At 36.2% G+C, this 18,567-nt stretch overlaps 2 protein-coding genes across 2 annotated transcripts in view; one reads left to right on the forward strand and one right to left on the reverse strand.

Moving 5' to 3' along the window:
• Smp_154780 (s-adenosylmethionine-dependent methyltransferase related) overlaps positions 1-5,046 on the reverse strand; it is a gene marked incomplete at its 3' end in the record, with an annotated part of 18,747 nt that extends 13,701 nt beyond the window's left edge. Inside the window, exons 1-4 of the mRNA XM_018794828.1 lie at positions 4,982-5,046; positions 3,175-3,327; positions 2,532-3,140; positions 745-875 (exon numbers count right to left, since the gene is read on the reverse strand). Of these exons, the coding sequence (XP_018649201.1) occupies positions 745-875; positions 2,532-3,140; positions 3,175-3,269 (835 nt within the window). The 5' untranslated portion in view covers positions 3,270-3,327; positions 4,982-5,046. The remainder of the gene's footprint in view (positions 1-744; positions 876-2,531; positions 3,141-3,174; positions 3,328-4,981) is intronic.
• An 11,380-nt stretch (positions 5,047-16,426) lies between these two features.
• Positions 16,427-18,567, forward strand: part of Smp_154770 (impas 3 peptidase (A22 family)) — a gene marked incomplete at both ends in the record, with an annotated part of 45,476 nt that continues 43,335 nt past the window's right edge. The window contains one exon of the mRNA XM_018794829.1: positions 16,427-16,675. Within this exon, the coding sequence (XP_018649202.1) occupies positions 16,427-16,675 (249 nt within the window). The remainder of the gene's footprint in view (positions 16,676-18,567) is intronic.

Consider the following 18,567-nt stretch of genomic DNA (forward strand, 5'->3'; position numbering starts at 1 on the left):
CCACTACCATCAGATCAAGCATCTGTATTATCATCCACCTATATGAATTAAACAAAATAAACATCTTTTATTGCATTGTTATTCACTGTCCAATTACACTCAAACGTATAAAACCGAAACTTCATCCACTCAGCACATACATGTCCCTATAAGGAATAATCAAAATTTCAGCCATGAATCTCTGCAACGCGATAATACATGCACATGAAGGTGTACCTGACAACTAGTTCCCAGTGATACATTGCAGCTCGAATACAGTCAAATTTGTCATATTTCTATGATACACAATTATAGTTAACATAAAATACTGACAGAATGAATTCACGTATATCGATTTAATCAAAAGAAGAAATATTTACAGAGTAAGCACCATTATATGACTTATGGAAGTATCTAATACTGAAAATATAGAATTACTGCCATAACAGATGCGAGTCTTATGTTTATGTAGATTGTGATTGATGGTCTTAGTTGACGCCAATAATTTGATCCGATATTTGCTCATAAAAACGAAGTTATTGACCCCATGTTATCCTAGTCGGTTGAGTAATCTTTTTACTAGCAAAATAGCACAAAATATTCGACACGGTAATACACGTGACTAAATAACGTCTAAAACACGGTACATAAGTTTGAGACGTAATTCATCAAGCCTTTGAAGTGAAGACTTGGTTATTAAGCTATATATATATATATATATATATATATATATATATATGGTTAGCTCAATAAAACAAAACCTACCTGACAGACAATGATGCACAATATTCCTCTCTTTTCTTTGTGCACTATCCTCTTTACATCCGCTCGCAAATACTAACAACCATTGGTCCACTTCCTCATCGTCATAGTAATCGAATAAAATATCTTCAGACCTTGGTAGTAGGCAATTTTATGGATTAAGAATCATTATCCATAAGTAATTTTAAAGATAATAAATTTAAAAACATTTACCGCTTATAGATTATATAATGCAAGTTGTTAAGGAAGTACAAGCGCATATATTGGGGTATGAGACATACATTTTGTGTCAAGAAAATTGATTCGCATGCATTTCCTGAACAGAAGTAAAAGCGATATAAAAATATAGTCATTTCCATTGACAATATATCGAGACGAAATTTCGGGAATTAGTCGATAGATTTTTAGCACGTTACACAGCAGATTCGTGCAGTGAATATGGTTTATAAACATAACCTTTAGTGCTTAGTTTTCAATAAATAGTGTTTTGTGACTATGAAATGACTATCTTTTTCCTCTGATAAGTTTTTTGTACCAAAAGCTACAAACACTATTGATATGGAACTAATTCCAGGTTTATTTCATGTACATTACTCGAAAAATTACGTGTGTGTGATCATAAGTACCTAGAAGACAGAAACTTCCACTCGAATAGTCGCCGCCCTTGCTTGTCACGGAATATACACAGTACTCATATCCCCTCACAGTGCGACAACAAGCACAACAAATCTTAGAACTACAAAAAAACTAATCTTATGGTTTGTAGAACGTTTTACTTGTATGATATGATGTTCGTATTTCTGATGCCAACTGAAACAGATATGAAAACTAAATCTTACACCTAGCTGGATTTGGAAGTCGATTGGGATAAATGAATATAATAATATGACTGCATCACAGAATCTCCAACAACGTAAAATAAACAAAAATGGTGTGTTAAATGCTCAAAGTCCTAGTGGACCGGTTCATTCACGAAAACGAGTCATAGTTGATTGCCTTAAGACTTATTCAGGCTTAGAATTCACTAGTAAAATGGATATCAAATAGATCAAACTAAGCTAACAACTAATATCGTTAACCGTTCATCTTTCAGAGCTGTGGTTTATAGGTTAGGGACGAATTTTAAACAATTGGCCAAAAGCTAGAACCTTACTAAGGATTGGAATGTTAAGTAGCAGATATCACTGGTTAATGGTGGGATGTAAACAACTTTCAGGATTATTTAACACAAACATAATTGTCATGTTTAGAATTCATCACACATAAAGAACCAAAAAATACAAGGCGGATTAGTGACCAAGTACAATCTTGTATACTAAGTAGTGAGTCCCAACTGTAAAGTAAGGATTGCAAGTACTACCCTGAGGTGTCTTATGGCGTTCGACTTTCACTCACTTTAATCTGAACAACCAAGTAGCGTCATAAGCCCTCACATTTAGGGCGTGGCTCATATCCAAGTACCTAAATACATACGGCTCTGCTGTGAAAACCAAGGGGAGTGAAGTTCAAACCTATCAGTCAACGATTGATAATCGAATAACCAGACCACTGAGTCACAATCCGACTTCCGCAAATACACTTCTTATTAACTGATAAGTATGAGTATCACAAGACCAAACATTATGTCATTTTGAGGGTTAAACACATGTTTTACTTTATTAAAAATTATAAGGGAAAGTCATTGCATGTTAAAATAGAAATAAGTAATTATTTTACTCATAAAAGGCTCAAAACTTTGGAGATTAAACTTAATTACATTGCAGACTTCGGATTCACTGACTTTTGTTTACGTGGCTAAGTAATTTTGATTAGTTGATAATAAATATACGTAACATACACAACCAAAGCTAGTAGGAAGACCCAATTGTTGCATTTCGTCCAACATTTTACATAACTCATCGACATCACTACTAACTACACTGGTATTACTTTTTGAACTGCTGAAGGAGAGAGCATTTAGAACATTTCTTTTAGTCGCTTGAGAACTTGCAGTTGGAGGTACGAAATCTTGAGTTCTGAATTTATGGTTTGAATCAGGTGATGAGTCACTTCCCGATATAACCGAGTCAGAATAAAGCAAATGTTTTAAGGTGTAGGAGACAGATGTCAAATACTTTCTTGATTGCAGAGGCTTTCCTGTCGATGAGTAATTTACGTCAGTACTGTCGATTGGGTATTTTTCTTTTTCTGGTTGCTTATCATCATTTTCTTCGGAATCAGAAAAGACTATGTGCTTGGATACGATTGCGGGATCCGTTTCAACAAAGTTACGTTCGCTTTGTCGATTCAGCTTTTTGTTCTGGGGAAATTTAGATACATGATTAGAACTAACAGCGTTGCCGAAATCTTGGACCTTTATTGATAATTCACTAGACGTTCGAAAACCTTTGAAGCGGTCTCTATATAGAATTTTATAAGTAGAACTCAACATACCCCATAAAAGCTCTTGTAAACAAAAAGTTTACAGGGATGTTAACTTCAGGATCAGGATAGAATTGCCATTCAGACAGAAATCGAACATGACGCATATTAATGCAAACGACAGATATTTAAGTAGTATTCCAACTCTCCTTGCGAAGACTGGACCTGATGAGTAAAATCAGCAGATTAGGGAATGATAAGATACAGATGTACAGAATAATTTATGATAATGCAATACAGTAATGATTATTAGTTGGACGAATTGGCAAAATCCCTAAACACCTGTCAAAAACCACAAACATGGCTAAATTGCTTATTTGTATGAATCATTTGTACGAAGTGAAGTTAGCAAACGATCACCCTTTCGATTTCTAGTGTCCGAGTGACTAAGATATTACCTTAGTAAGAGCTTATTGACTTATGCATTAGACTTCTAAACTCTGGATAACTGATAGCTTTCTCTAATTTCAAACAAATGGTGAGTATCGCAAACGCTCCCATAATTTCTGATTTGTAACCTAGTTTAGTAAACTTGTTAGGGGTTTATGAAACGCGAAGAAACCGACTGGTAACTAGGGTGCCTAAGTATGTTAAATGGTGCAGTTTTTTACAAATCATCTTTAGACTCTTGCTCTTTCAAATTGACTAATGCGTACATCTAACAACGGTTTATTCAACCAGTGCAATTCATATAAGTTCGAGAACCGGCCACGATTCACTAAATGCTTGATTTCTGAATTTACGATCGCTTACTGAAATCATTCTTCATTTGAGTATAAAAATTACATAATACTTCTAGGATGGATATGGTTCTCAATACAAAAAGAGAGCACAGTTCTCAATTTAGTGCAACACTGATATCTTGAACAAACTAAATAATTTTGTGGAAGATTTCCATTTATAGTTGAGGCAGAGAGATTGAAACCGGATCACTTGAGAAAAATTCCAGTATTATATATAAACCTAGGGATAAGGTTCCGTGTAGGAATAGTAAGCTAGACAACCGGGTTGGGTGAATAAAGATATCAAACTAAAATGTGAGGCAAGTTTGAGATACTCAGTGGAGGATGAGATAACAAAAATGCCCTGTAGTTAAATTAAGACAAGTGGTCAGTCAATAAAGGTAATGACTTAAGTCAAAGTTGGACGACGTGCAAGCACTTTAGATAGGTTATTCGAGGAGAGAGATAGTTGGAGACCCAGTGCTCATAACTGATTATAGTGTGAGATTTAATATCTTCAAGACAATAACACTGGTATGAACTCAAAAATGACCTACACTGGTGTAAGCATCATTGAAAAGTATGGAACCTATAAATATATGAACTTTCAACTATCTATGACATTCTGCCTATAGTGAGGGAAGACAGCTCTCTACCGTTTTGGCACCATTAGGCTGAACTTCGACGGCGTTTGTAAAAGTAAACAAGTTGTACGATTTGTTTCACAACACTGCGGATTTATGGTGCATAAGGTAGTTGAGTAATAGGGCTTTCATGACGTAAGTGAATCGAAAACAATCTGTTATGATGGTCAATAATGAAACTCATAGCTTAAGACTACGTGATTGGGATCATAATACATCCCTGAATATCTAACTTTCCGTGTAATCGACGATAGGTGGCAAGAGTAAACTAGACACCATCTAAATAGAAGTCAGTGAGACATGGTGTATTGTAGTTCACGATCTCAGTCCACTATAACTTGTATCCCATGTGAATGAATTGCATAATTTGATTAGTTTGTTTCCAATCTTATTCGCAAATGACGTAAAGTTTTAGATGAAAGCACCAAATTAAAGTGATAAACCCTACCTCACCTTGATTTAGAAGCACAGAAAAAGCCACAGCGAGACTTTGTTTATGGGTGACCCTTGAGCGATGCAAAGCAACCTTGAGAACATTTACCTTTTTACAAGAATCAAAAGATGGTTACAATACATGTGATGAATTAATATTAGAACTTAGAGTTAGAAATTAGGGCTAGGAATAAGAGTTATTTTTTTCAGCACGAACTGACGCCAGCTATAATGTCGAAATGCTATTTAGCCATTTGAGTGAGTGGATTTTGAGCGCTATTTAAAAAGGTCAGTGGTATTTTCCATTGCTGAGTTAATTTTATTGCTTTGATAGACTACCACGCATTAAGACTACTGTTTCCACTTTAACTGAATAGATTTCAGTTAGAGTAACTCCAAGAGTATCGATTTTTCCCAAATTAATTCATCATCGGTACTTTTCGAGAACATTGATTCTGTTTATTTGCTGCACTTTCAGATCTAACAGTCTATGACTTTCTGTTTTCTTCAGTAATCGATTTTTTGTCTCTGGGTAGTGGTTGTGCCTAGTTTTTTTTAAACCTATGATTGATGACTTGACAGTGCTGTAGCTGTAAATAATTCCCCAAAATCAATAGCTCATTAAGTGTTGAACATTGGATGCCGACCACATTGTTTTAAGTGGACTTGTTTAACTGAAGGTTTTCGGTCATGCATCCTTACCAGATCACGTTATGAATCAGCGTTGGACACAGCTCCTACGTTCACTAGCCAGATTAGAGTAAACGCTTCTCGATATATTGATAACGAATGAAATATGTCTTTCCAATCTCTTCGCATCTGACTTCTGGTTTTAACTAATTGGGGGACGATTCGGATATAGAAGGTGTTACTGGTTTATAGTTGCAAAACTAGGATACCGGTCGTATCTTCAGTGCAAAAAGTCACTGGCAACGCCAGGGTTGTTGATACCCTGAGGAAAATTGCATGCAGTGCGATGGGAGCAAATGATGGTACTACAGAGTTCACGCGAATTTAACACTTACGGCTTTCGAACTATTTAATGGAAATGGTTGCTTATGGTTGTGTCGGCAATGCTGCTCAGACGCAAACAGTTTGCTATTCAATGTCATTGCGATGGTGAACGCTGCTAAAAGAAGCATTAGCAGGCGTAATCGAAGTGCATCAAATGGTACTTGCTATCTCAATGCACAAAGCGATATGAAGCTATCTCAAATAATCTTAGTGTCGACTGACTTACATTGACCGATTACAAAAAGGTATTCCGAAGCTTAAAAACGAAGGTTTCCTTCGTTCTCTGCTCGCCAAACCTCAGCACGCGAGAAACGTGTGGAAAACCCAATCACAAAGCTAGGTCTGTTTCCGGCAAGAAAAACAATAAGCTTATCACACAAATCATCTGTAGCTGTAAATAATTCCCCAAAATCAATAGCTCTGTGAGTGTTCGACATTGGATGCTGACCACATTAGTTTTAGTGGACTTGTTTAGCTGAAGGCTTTTGGTCATGCATCCGTACCAGATCACGTTACAGAACAGAGTGAAAAACATCTCCTACGATCATTAGCCGGATTAGATTAATCGTTTCTCGAAATATTGATTACGCATAAAACATAGCTTCCAACGTCTTCGCTTCTGACTTCTGATTTTATCTGGGTGGGCACGATTCGATCATAGAAGGTGTTATTGGTAAAGAGTTGTCAAACTAAAATATTGATGGTATCTTCACATCCAAAATCACCCAGGGTGCCACACTGTGGGCAAAGTGACTGTAGTTGCTACTCCAATGAAAGCGGATGAATAGGTACAAACCAGGAATGAGAACCTACCCAATGTCGTTAAAATAATCAGCCACCAAAATCGTAGTTGAGAAATTAGAGTCTAATTATAGTGAGATTTTAGTTGTCTTCCACCGAGCCAAGGAAAATGAAGGTTCAAAACCAGGTGCCCACTTAAGATATGATATTGAGTTGACGAAGGGTTTATCTAACGAGCTAATGCCTTAAGGTATCTCCGAGGTCGCCTTGCTGAAGTTCTATAGCCCAGGTAGCCAAAGGGACTTAAGATAGAATCAAACCAGGCTGCTAAATGTGGTATTTAGTCCTTCCAATTTAAGGAGCCTAATACTACAGAATGGACATAAACTAATGAGGTCAGGAGTTTTTGTCCTTGAAGACATACAGCTCACAAGTCATATTAAGAAACAAGAACGGAAAAGAACTAAAACTAAGGTTAGATACTTTCTGGCTTCTACAGAGGATGATGCCAAAGCAACTTTTTGTGCAGCTTGCTCAACAAGCGACTGGAGCTAAGTGTACAGAAAGATTCTATCAAGCCAGATATAACCGCTGTCACAGAAACGTGGCTGATGCAGTATGTAGACAGTAATGAACTTGATTTCCAAAGTCTGACATCAATAAAAGCCGACAGAACATAGAAGCCACAAGGAGGAGGAGAAGTAGCCCTATCCTTTAGAAATACTATCCTCTTTATCGTTGTCGACGACGTATCCTATGAAAGTGGAACGTGACAAGAAGTTAGCAGCCATTTGACATGCGGAGGACAACAGCTGACGACTCGTTTACTATAATGCACTCCAGACTGTAAGGTGAACTAGTTCTTGATAGACGGTCTCAACACTTGGTCATCAAGTGGTCGATGTTTACTCTTAGATTTTAATGCACACACAGTTGACCGGAAAAATCTGAGGACCGAGTTGCCAGAAATTTTCTTTGAACAGAAACTAGTTGATGAGGTTAACACGTGCGTTCTAGTTTAATATGTGAAAGAAGCTACTAGATGCGACCCGGACTCCGGATGAACCTCACCGGACCTCATTTTGTCTCAATAATAAGGATGACGTCACAAACCTCCATTATATGCCAGCCTTAGGCAAGAGTTGTCATGCACTTTTGGTCTTTGATTTCCATACAGTTGTCAATAACGATCATGTGTCAGCCAAAACCAGACCAAATTTCTGGAATTCACATATACAAGATATTATACACTCAGCACGTCCAGTAGATTGGACAAGAGGACGAGGGTCCTCCACTGAAATAGCTTGGAATGTATTCAGAAATTTGTACATAAAAGTCACTGCACCGTACATGCCTTAGGCCACACAAAGGAGTCTGAGAAACTCCACACCGTGGCTCAGTGGGGTGGTTAGCACCCTTTTCTGTAGATGGAGAAGAATGAGGGGGAGATTTAGGTTACTGGGTACTAGCGAGATAAAATCTCAATATCAGAGAGCCCAAAATATTTTTATTTCAACCTTACCCATGTCTAGATGATTGTAAGCGGGAAAACTTGTGAAGGATGTTGTGGAATGCTTTAAACACTTATACTTGTACATAAACCAGCGGACTTAGAAAAGAGGCGACATACCAGTGTTGTAGAGAGAGGCAGTGGCACCACATCATTATTGGAGGACGACTCTGGTAAACCTGAGGTATTTACAAATTACTTTAGCAATACACGTATAGCATGAAAATGCTCTCCTCTTCAGTTCATACAAACCCCTCCTCCCACACTCTGGACACTGTGGCCATCAAAGAACCTGATGTCTTGAGTCTGCTAAATGAGCTTGGTACAAGCGAATCCGTGGAACTCGATGAAATGCATCTTAGGTCAATAGGGGAACTAACAAATCCTTTAGCGAATTCTTTGAGTATGTGCTTAAATCTTCCTGAACCCAGGGTAGACTACCAAAAGGATGGAAGACCGCTAGAGCCCTCCTTCAAAAGAGGTACGAGACACAAGCCTGAGAGCTATCGACCTATAAGCCTAATCAACGTGTTTTCTACATATATATATATATATATATATATATATATATATTCGTCACAAAAAAACAGGACAAAATGTTTCTTTTTTCGTTTACTAACATGCTCAATAGTGTGTGTATTAAAATTTCTTTCCAAAAGAAAACGTACTAACCATTCTTTTAAAATTGCTTTTGCGCTATCGCATGTGTATGAGTATATTTTATTTTTTTGACTGCTTTGTGCTCTCACGCACTACAAGTGGAATTCGACATTCACTTACAAACGATGAAGTTTACGATGAACAGAAATCTTCATTGTGCCTTCTTCTTTGTTACTATATTTACTACATGGCCCCTTATAGTAAGGAAAGACGATTAGACACTGCTGATTTATAGCAAGCTATCAGAAGACTGTTTACCAACGACAAACTCCTTGGGTTTAAACATCTGTCTGGTCACACCGTAGGGTCATCCGTATCCCACTAGGGGGGGGGGAAGTGATTTGTCGCCATAAATGAATCCTGAAAATCAATAGCTCTGTAAGTCTTCGACATTTGATTCTGACCACATTGGTTTTAATGGACTCACCTAACTGAAGGCACTCGGTCATGCATCTGTACCAGATCACGAGTGGGAAAGCCGCGCTAAACTTCTCCTGCGATCGCTAGCCAGTTTGGATCAGTCACTTCTCGATATACTGATAATCTACCAAATATATCCTCAAGACTCCTCGCTTGCGACTTTTGGTTTCACTGGGTGGGCACGATTCATTTATAGGTGCTGCTGGTTAAAGTGTTGTCAAACTACAAATACCTGTGACGTCTTCGAATATTTCACGTATCTGGGAAGCATGATCAATGAAGAAGGAGGATCGGATGCAGTCGTAAAGGCGAAGATTGGCAAAGAAACAACAGCATTCCTACGCCTGAAAACTTCTGGAATTCAAAACAACTGTCTGTCGACCAATATCAAAATGAGAATCTTCAATACGGACGTCAAGACAGTTCTACTGTACTGAGCTGAAATGTAGAGAACTACTACAACCATCGTCGAGAAGGTTCAAGTACTTTTCAACAGTTTTCTACTCAAGATGCTCAATACTCCTTGGTGGATACAACCAGCAACAGTCTTCTGTGGTAGGGAACAAATCAGCTGATCGGATTTTAGAGAGAGATCAAAGAGTTAGTTATTACCTCAATTATTTGTCAATATCTAGCAGATAAAGCTGTGTAATCTGAAACAAACCACTATATAATATGGGTAAAATTCTAAGGATAGACAAAAGCTATCAAGAAGCAAGATACGCGACTTCGGAATTCTTTTTGAACCCATAACATGCTCATAATAATGATTGCAAGTTACATTTTGGTAGATGATTGGTTTATATTGGCTAAATATTTAAATATCCGCAATCATTGGCTTTGGTAACTACGAGCGCTATTTGAGATGAAGGTCGTCCTGTCGGTTGTCACATTTGTTATATTTATTCATCAAGGATATGCCTTAAAGCCTGTTAGTGATTTGTTTTTTTTACATCCTATGTGTTATTATTTGGGTTACATGCAAAAGGGTTGCAAGTAAAAGTGGCAGTAGTCAAGTATGAGATATAAGGAACCTGATATAGGTGTATACCTATATCCGTGTATACATACCGATATATATATATATATATATACGCATGTCGAGCATTTTTATAGTTTTACAATAGATAGGTACTTTGTTTACTAGCACAACAGCGTCATCCTGAGAGAAATATAGTTCAACGTCTGTTTAAAACACAAGTTCCATCGTTTTTGGTATCTTAAGCGACCAATAAAAAAAAGAAATATAAGTCAAGAAGAGGAAAACAAAAAGGGAATTACGTTGAGAAATAGGGGAAAAGTAAAGGTGAGACGCGCCAAATAGTCATCGATGACTAATTTTGAACATATACAATATTTTTCGTACATTACACTTTTCGTGTGCTGTGTTGTTGGAATGAAGGCGAAAACAGGAGCTGTTTGGGGTGATGATAAAGGTGTTTTAAGAGTGGATGCAAAATTACATCAGTGTGTATATTGAGGGGAAGTAGACAATTAGGCGTATATTTTGGCGAAAAGTGTTTTCATTGTAAGTGAAAAGTTCCGGTGTCATCTAGAAAGCCTACAAAGGAAATTACTAAAAACGGATTATTATGTGATATCAAATATCATTCACTTCTATAAACAATTCAGTGTGTAACTGGGCGAAAAGTAGACGATTTGTCTACATCTTAAACATTGAGTGACAAAACCAGTAAATTTCGCGTTATTTCCCCATGACAGGCAACAAAGAAGATGTTTCGGTGCGTTTTTTCATTGCCTTCTTACTTCCTAACGGAATGTCCTTGCTTTTGGTTGCTTTGTAGTTCAATCCCTTTCATTAGTTTTTGTTGATAACTTATCATGATAATATATAGCTTTGTATTTCATAGTCTTGAAGATTTGCTGACCCAAATAATGAGTGATATTACGTACTTTAGAGTTTTAAGATTTCTTCAAGACAAAGTACAAATTTTGTCATTAGTTTCAATAATTAATTTTCTTGTACCTCAAAATATAAAATTTTAGTGTCCCGTTGTCTTAGTTGTTGATTAGTTGGTAAAAGTGAGTAGTCTGACCTTAAACTCATCGATACTCCATTATGTTAGTCTATATCAACCGTCCAGTTATTTAAGACGGTACTATCTCTTACGACTGACGTGAAAAAGGACGTGAAAACCGGGGGGGGGAGCTGACTTAGCTTCAGATCACCACCTGATGGTTGTTATGATGAAACCGAAGCTAAAGAAGCATTAGGCAACTGAACAAACAGCATTACAAATATCCAATACAGCCTCCCTTCGACATATTGACAATCTCAACGAATTCAAGACAACTCTCAATAACAAGTTCTAGGCCTTACAGCATCTACTGATAGAAGAACAAACTACTACGGAGGACAACTGGAAAGGTATCAAAGAAGCAATAACTTCAACGTGATAAGAGGTGCTGGACCGCAAGAAACATCATCATAGGGAATGGATCTCTATGGAAATCCTGGTCAAGATTTAAGAAAAGAAGACAACAGTGAAACAAGAACAGAGAGAGTCAAGGCACACTCCGAATACACTGAAGCAAACAAGTAAGTGAAGAGGAGCATTAGAGTCGACAAACAGAAATATGTGGAAGAACTAGCAGCGAGAGAGGAAAGAGCTGTAAGTGAAGGGAATATGACACGACGAAGAAACCGACAGGGAAATATAGTAAACCAGAGGGACCAGCTAAAGACAAATAAAGCAAAATAATCACTGAGATTCAAGGACAGAGAGCAGGTCGGAAGAACACTGAAGAACCGTCAAATAAACCAATCCCATTGAACGCACCGGACATCAAAGCAGCACCTGCAAATCTTCTTATGGTTGTTAAACCACAAAAATCGCAGAAATCAGCATGTTCACCGGACAAATCAAGATTGGAAAAGCAGCTGGACTTGACAACATACCATCTGAAGCAACGAAGTTAGGCATAGAAGTAATTACAAAGATGCTCCACTTTCTCTTTAGAATGATTTCGGAAGACCAAATAACAACAAATTAGAAAGGAGGATACCTCATCAAGATACCAAAGAAAGGGGGGTCTGAGCAAATGTGAGAACTACAGAGGCATTACACCACTATCGGTACCAGGAAAAGTTCTCGACAGAGTGTTGCTGAACCGGATGAAAGATTCAGTAGACACTGAGCTTCGAGACCAACAGACCGGACTCCATAAGGATCGGTCGTACACAGACCAAATTGTGACACTACGGATCGTTGTTGAATAATCAATTGAATGGAGCTCGTCGCTATACATCAACCTCCTTGACTATGAGAAAGCATTTGACCGTGTAGATAGGAGAACATTATAGAAACTTCTTCAAGACTATGGAGTACCTGAGAAAATCGTCAACATCATCTGTAATTCATCTGACAGACTGCAGTGCAAAGTGGTGCATGGAGGACAACTGACAGACGTATTCCAAATAAGGACCATTGTCGGTCAAGACTGCCTACTCTCCTCCTTTCTCCTTCTTCTGGTGGTTGACTGGATTATGAAGACCTTCACATCTGAGGGGAAGCACGGAATACACTGGACAACATGGATGCAACTGGACGATTTGGACTTCGTAAATCATCTACCTAGCTCTTCTATCCCATACATACCAACAAATGCAGATGAAGATAACTAGTGTAGCAACAGCCTCTGCATCAGTAGGCCTCAACATAGACAAGGGCAAAAGCAAGGTCTTCAAATGCAACACAGATGACACCAACTCAATCACACTTGATGGAGATGACCTGGAAAATGTGGAAACTCTCACTTATCTTCCTGGACAGCATCATCGATGAAGGTGAAGGATCTGATGTAGTCGTAAAGGTAAGGATTTGCAAAGCAACAACAACATTTCTACACTTGAAAACGTCTGGAACTCAAAATAACTGTCTGTCGACCAATATCAGAATGAGAATCTTCAATACGAACGTCCAGACAGTTCTACTGTACGGAGCTGAAACTTGGATAACTACCACAAGTATTTATAAACCATTGTCTATGTAAGATACTGAATGTCTGTCGACCGTATGCCATCAGCAATAGCCTACTGTGGGAGAGAACAAAGCAGGTTCCAGGTATCATCAGCAACAGCCTATATATATAAATATATATATATATATATATATGAATTCTGTCATACATGTCTTTCATTGCCTATATAATTATATTTACTTATTTTTGTTCCCCAACCCCGATTCAGTCAGTTGGGATTCTTAAGGTTTACAAGGATGATAATGTATCAAGTCATCGGTGCTTCTATATTTCACAGACCGGAAATTTGGATCCACTCCTAACAACGGTAAGTTATAGTCTCTATGCTTTTCTAAAGACGTAATTGCATTTGATTCGATTTTTATTTGAGCTAAAAACGTTAGTAAATCTGATTAGTTCAGAATAGCTTGCTGAATTTATTAAATGTGTACGTTACATAGGCAAATCAACCAATTATATTTTTTCCTTATTCAATCCACTTTTCGGACATGTAAAGATCGTTAAATATCGAACTATCCTTTTTCGGAATTTCCGGTCTTAAGGTTAGTTATGAACAGTATGTTATACTAAGTGGATACGTTACAACACTTCACAATCTCATATAAGCAGAAATTAATTAAAGCATATGTGTATTGGAATAAGCCGTTCAGATGTAAATGAAGTGATTCGGGTATCAAGCAAGGTACATGGGTGGTGCATTTTTCAGGACCAGCATTTTACAGCTCGATCATGTATGTGGATATGACTGTAGTAGTAAATCGAAACTCGTTTGAACTTATGTCATCTCCAAAATATCGTTCGCTACCCAGCGTAAATCAGTTATTTTCGAGTTATCCTCAATTGGTTTCTATCGCTTATGTTTATTAGTGGAACTAGGTGCAGTTTTTCCCCATAAGTGTTTCTCACTCTTCATTTTTTGCAGAACTAAATAGTTTTCTGATTGTAATGTCAGTGTCAGAGCTTTACCAAGCTAATAATGTAACAAAATGCCACTGCACTATTATATTCAAAAACTAGACTCAGGTAGTGATGATGTGGCGATGTTGACTAGTATATGGGGTATGATAGTTTTTGAATCTAAAACTTTGTCTTTAGAGCTACTTGGGTTCTAACAGTCAGTTATTATCTGTAGTCACTAAGTAGTTTGTTTGATTCAAAAGCAAATTCTTGGAAATACTTTATCATTCACTTCTGGCTGTACTTGTTTTCGCATGGACATAAGGTTTTTCTAGTCAGGTTTTACTTTCAGTACATCTTATTATTTTTTATCCTTTTGTATCACTCGTCAGTTACTTGTCCCACGGCGTTTTGTCTTTCACTAAATAGCATAATTGTTTCTAAAATGAAATGTGTTTCCATTCCTTGCTATGTTCCAATTTCGGGGTGGTAGTCGAAGGATTGTTGTATATTTTCATGCTTTGGGTCTTCGTTGATGCTCTAACGTATTCTTAATGATTTCAATTTCGCCATGATACATCCGTGTCCATACTACTCGTTTTTAAATCAGAACATAATATAAAAACACAAATTTGTATTTAGTTAGTTATCAACTAACAATTTAGTTTTGTGATTTTTTGACCTTCACTTTTATCGGTTTTCTGATTTTCGATGTTTGCGTTTTTCAAAAAGTGAGTATTCTTAACTTAGAAACTGCAATGAAGATTTTGTACTTGATTATAACCCTCCTTTCCTTTGAAGCTTAGTGATCACGTTCCTTATGGATTCTGATTATTTCATATAGTATTTTTTATATGAAAAACTAGCATAGTCTTTATGCCTCAAGTTTGGAATAATGTTAAGAACAAGTAATTCAGAGTTTTATGAGTTTCACTAGATGATTAATCTACATCTTCCCGGTATAACAAGAAATTTTATCAGTCTTCTTTCAAACTCAAAAACTTCGGAATGTGATTTATGAATTCCAAGTATAATAATACATTTATCATATTAAGTAGTCACTTTTCACTCAACTATCTAGTATTAATTTATTTCACTACATAGAACCATCATCTAGCGGTTTTTATACTCCTCGTGTACCATAAGATTGTTTACTCTGTTTTATTTTTGTGTTATGTGGATTTTATCGCTTAAAATGATCGCTTAGTGTTAATCAATATTGCACTAAATTTGGCGATGCTGGTCAAAGTATAGCATTCAACGATTGTAATATGATCGATATATTCTAAGTTAAGCGTCATGTTTGACTTAACTGCTTCTTAGATATTTCAACGTTTAAAGCATATCGACTTAGTTACTAACTAAACCACTACAAATTAAACTGTTGATACAAATCGGTCATAAGACGATAATCAAAACTGTAACGTTTTCGGTTCTATTTAATTAAGATCAATTTGTGATGTATAATACATAACAAAAATTATCAGAATACAATAGAATAACATACTGAAATAATTACTGACCAAAATAGTCAAAATATGTATTTTAAACTGAATGACTATCATAATGAAATAATCAATAAATTTATTCATATTTGCTTTTTATTACTTGACTGGTGTTATATCTTGATTTGAATTTGCTGAATTTTCAATTGACTACTTTTACTTCACCCGAGTTTACACCTAGTGGTGAATTTCAATTGGAGTATTACTTCATTTGTCCTAACAATCTCAGTTAATTAAAGACGATCCTTCCATATGATGTGCTTTTCTCATCGTAAACATGATCGAGTTATCTGTCCAATGTTGATTAAATGTTTTATGGATGAAATGTAACAGACCAATCTCTTAGAAGTTTCTACACTAAATTGCTTATCATAACCAGTGGTACTGTCTAGCTGTTTAACTTTTGGTGGTGAGAACTGAGTCCCACTCTATACTACACAATTTACATGTTGCCCGTACTGAAGTAGATGGGGAGAGATTCAAATGTCCAAGGTAATGATTTTAAGACAAATCACCGTTTTATTTACTATCGAAATCAATATGCTACAAAAGATATAACACAAATTCAACATTTTAATTCAGTTGTTAGGTCAAATACGTGAGGAAAATATAGTTTTATTCTGTTTAAGATTATCAAATGAAACCTGTAAATTTTCCTGAGTACACTTAATAAAATTACTGTTGTATTTTATGTATATAATTTTGTTGCAGACAAAAATGAAACTGGTCAATTTTATATCTACTACTAAAGACCATCCTAATCTTTCATCATCACTGGCTATATCTGTTATGTGGAATAATTTTAGTGATATAGAAATATTATCAATTAATCCACAGCTTCTGATTATTGTTTATGATGGGGAATTAAATTCAAAATTAAAAGTTATGATTGAGTCACATGCATGGGAATTATTCACAAGATTCAACCTATTTTTGCATATCGATCAGTTTAATGAGATAATTTATGTAAGTGTATACTTGTTTGATTAAATTGAGACGTATAATGTAGCTTAATTTTTATATTGATTTAATTTCCATTTCAGTGATACTCTTTATTAATCTGACCATAATTGTTTCCGGTTTCTTTACTAAGTAAATTCATGAATAAAGATTTATAAATTGTTGACTTTGTTTGTAATTGATGCATGGATTATGTAACAGATGTTATTCTTCAGTTTGAGAGATTTAAGTGTTATGTTCAGAAAACTATAGGAACTATCTAGTTCTTTTTCTTGTGAAGTTCTGTTAACTTACTAATTATGTAGAGTGTGTTTTCTGTTTGTACGGAATATTGTCTTATTATGAAAATAGGAGGCTACCTCATTGCACTTCCTTCCTGGACAGATAGATACTGGATCCTCTCATACTTTGTTTCTTCCGGTTACGTGGGGTTGTGCTTTTGCATTTTAAACACTCAATCCACATCTATTGTTCCACGGTTCGGGACCCACTTCATGTATTTTAATTTAGATGGTCTGGTAGCATCACGTGTTCGATCAAGAAACACTTTTTGTGGTTAACGTCAATAGCATTTATGGACTTTGCGAATTTCTTTTTTCTAGAGAAGTCGAAAGCACGATGTTCTGTCATGTTGATAATCAGCTTTTATGTTCATGTTTATAACCTACATGAAAGGAGCCTATTGGTCAATATCAATTTGTTTACAACTGCAAAAGGAGCACCTTGGATGCTACTGTTGTCTTGAATCAACATTCAGTACGGAAAAGGGCATGAAGTGTATTCGTTGAAGATTTATAGGCTATACTTCTGCATTTGAATCTGTTCCAAGGCCACTATTATTAAGAAAGTTTACCTGCGTTAATGCTGAGAGCTGGACAACCAACTAGCTGTGTTCATACTTCTCTGAAGGAAAACATCCTTTTCTGAAAAGAAAGTATTCTACTTCATTATTAACTGAAGCTAGTATATGTCAAAGAATTTTTCTTTTGCCTTAATTTTTCTTCTTATATAACCTGGTGTGCGAATTTATACAAAAAGTACTTTTGTTAAGTATACGGATGATCTTACTATATTTACTCCGACTTCTACACCTTCATATCCCCTTAAAATGAATGATTCATTATCTCATTGAACGATGGTTTGTTGTTAATGATCTCACACTTAATCCTTCTAAATGTCAAACTGTTAACTTAAGCCTGGTATATATATATATATATATATATATATATATATAAGTTGTTGAAATATTACATGCTGAGAATCCCGTGTCGTGCAATAATATCTTTATTTTTTATGTAGCTCGTTTATTAGACCTCGAGTCACTAATGATAAGGGCCAGTGATATTACCCGGTTATCCAAACCGAAGTAAATGGAGTGCGACCGAACATGTGACCTAGTGGCTGAAAGTGAAATTCCTTAACTATATTACAAGTGCTTCACTAGGAGCATGGGTATATATTACGACTTCTCCATTTAAGAAGCTCTTATCCATCGATTGCTTCCTTCGAATATTGCTTTGGCCAGTATTTATTAACCATTCGGAAACGTTTAACTTTTTACCCGACCTTGTGGAATCCTTTTGCTTACCGATTATATTTAAAATATGTTTATAAACAGAAAAAGAATCAGATGAAACTAAATAATGAGTAGCGTTGAGTAGTACTGTGCCCAATAGTTGACGATGGTGGGATGTCGATACATTTGTGCCTTTGTGATTAGTTTTGAACCATATTAAAATCGTTCCGAACTATGAATTACGATTGTCTCTTAAATTAATACCAGGATACCTGCACCTGTCCTCACCTCTCAGATTAACAGTCTATGATTTCGTTGATTAGCACTACTTTTCTGAATACTCTTAACCATTTTTACAGTCTTCTACTCCACCCAGCTTAGC

The sequence above is a fragment of the Schistosoma mansoni genome, chromosome 1, assembly GCF_000237925.1.
Source record: "Schistosoma mansoni strain Puerto Rico chromosome 1, complete genome".
NCBI lineage: Eukaryota > Metazoa > Platyhelminthes > Trematoda > Strigeidida > Schistosomatidae > Schistosoma > Schistosoma mansoni.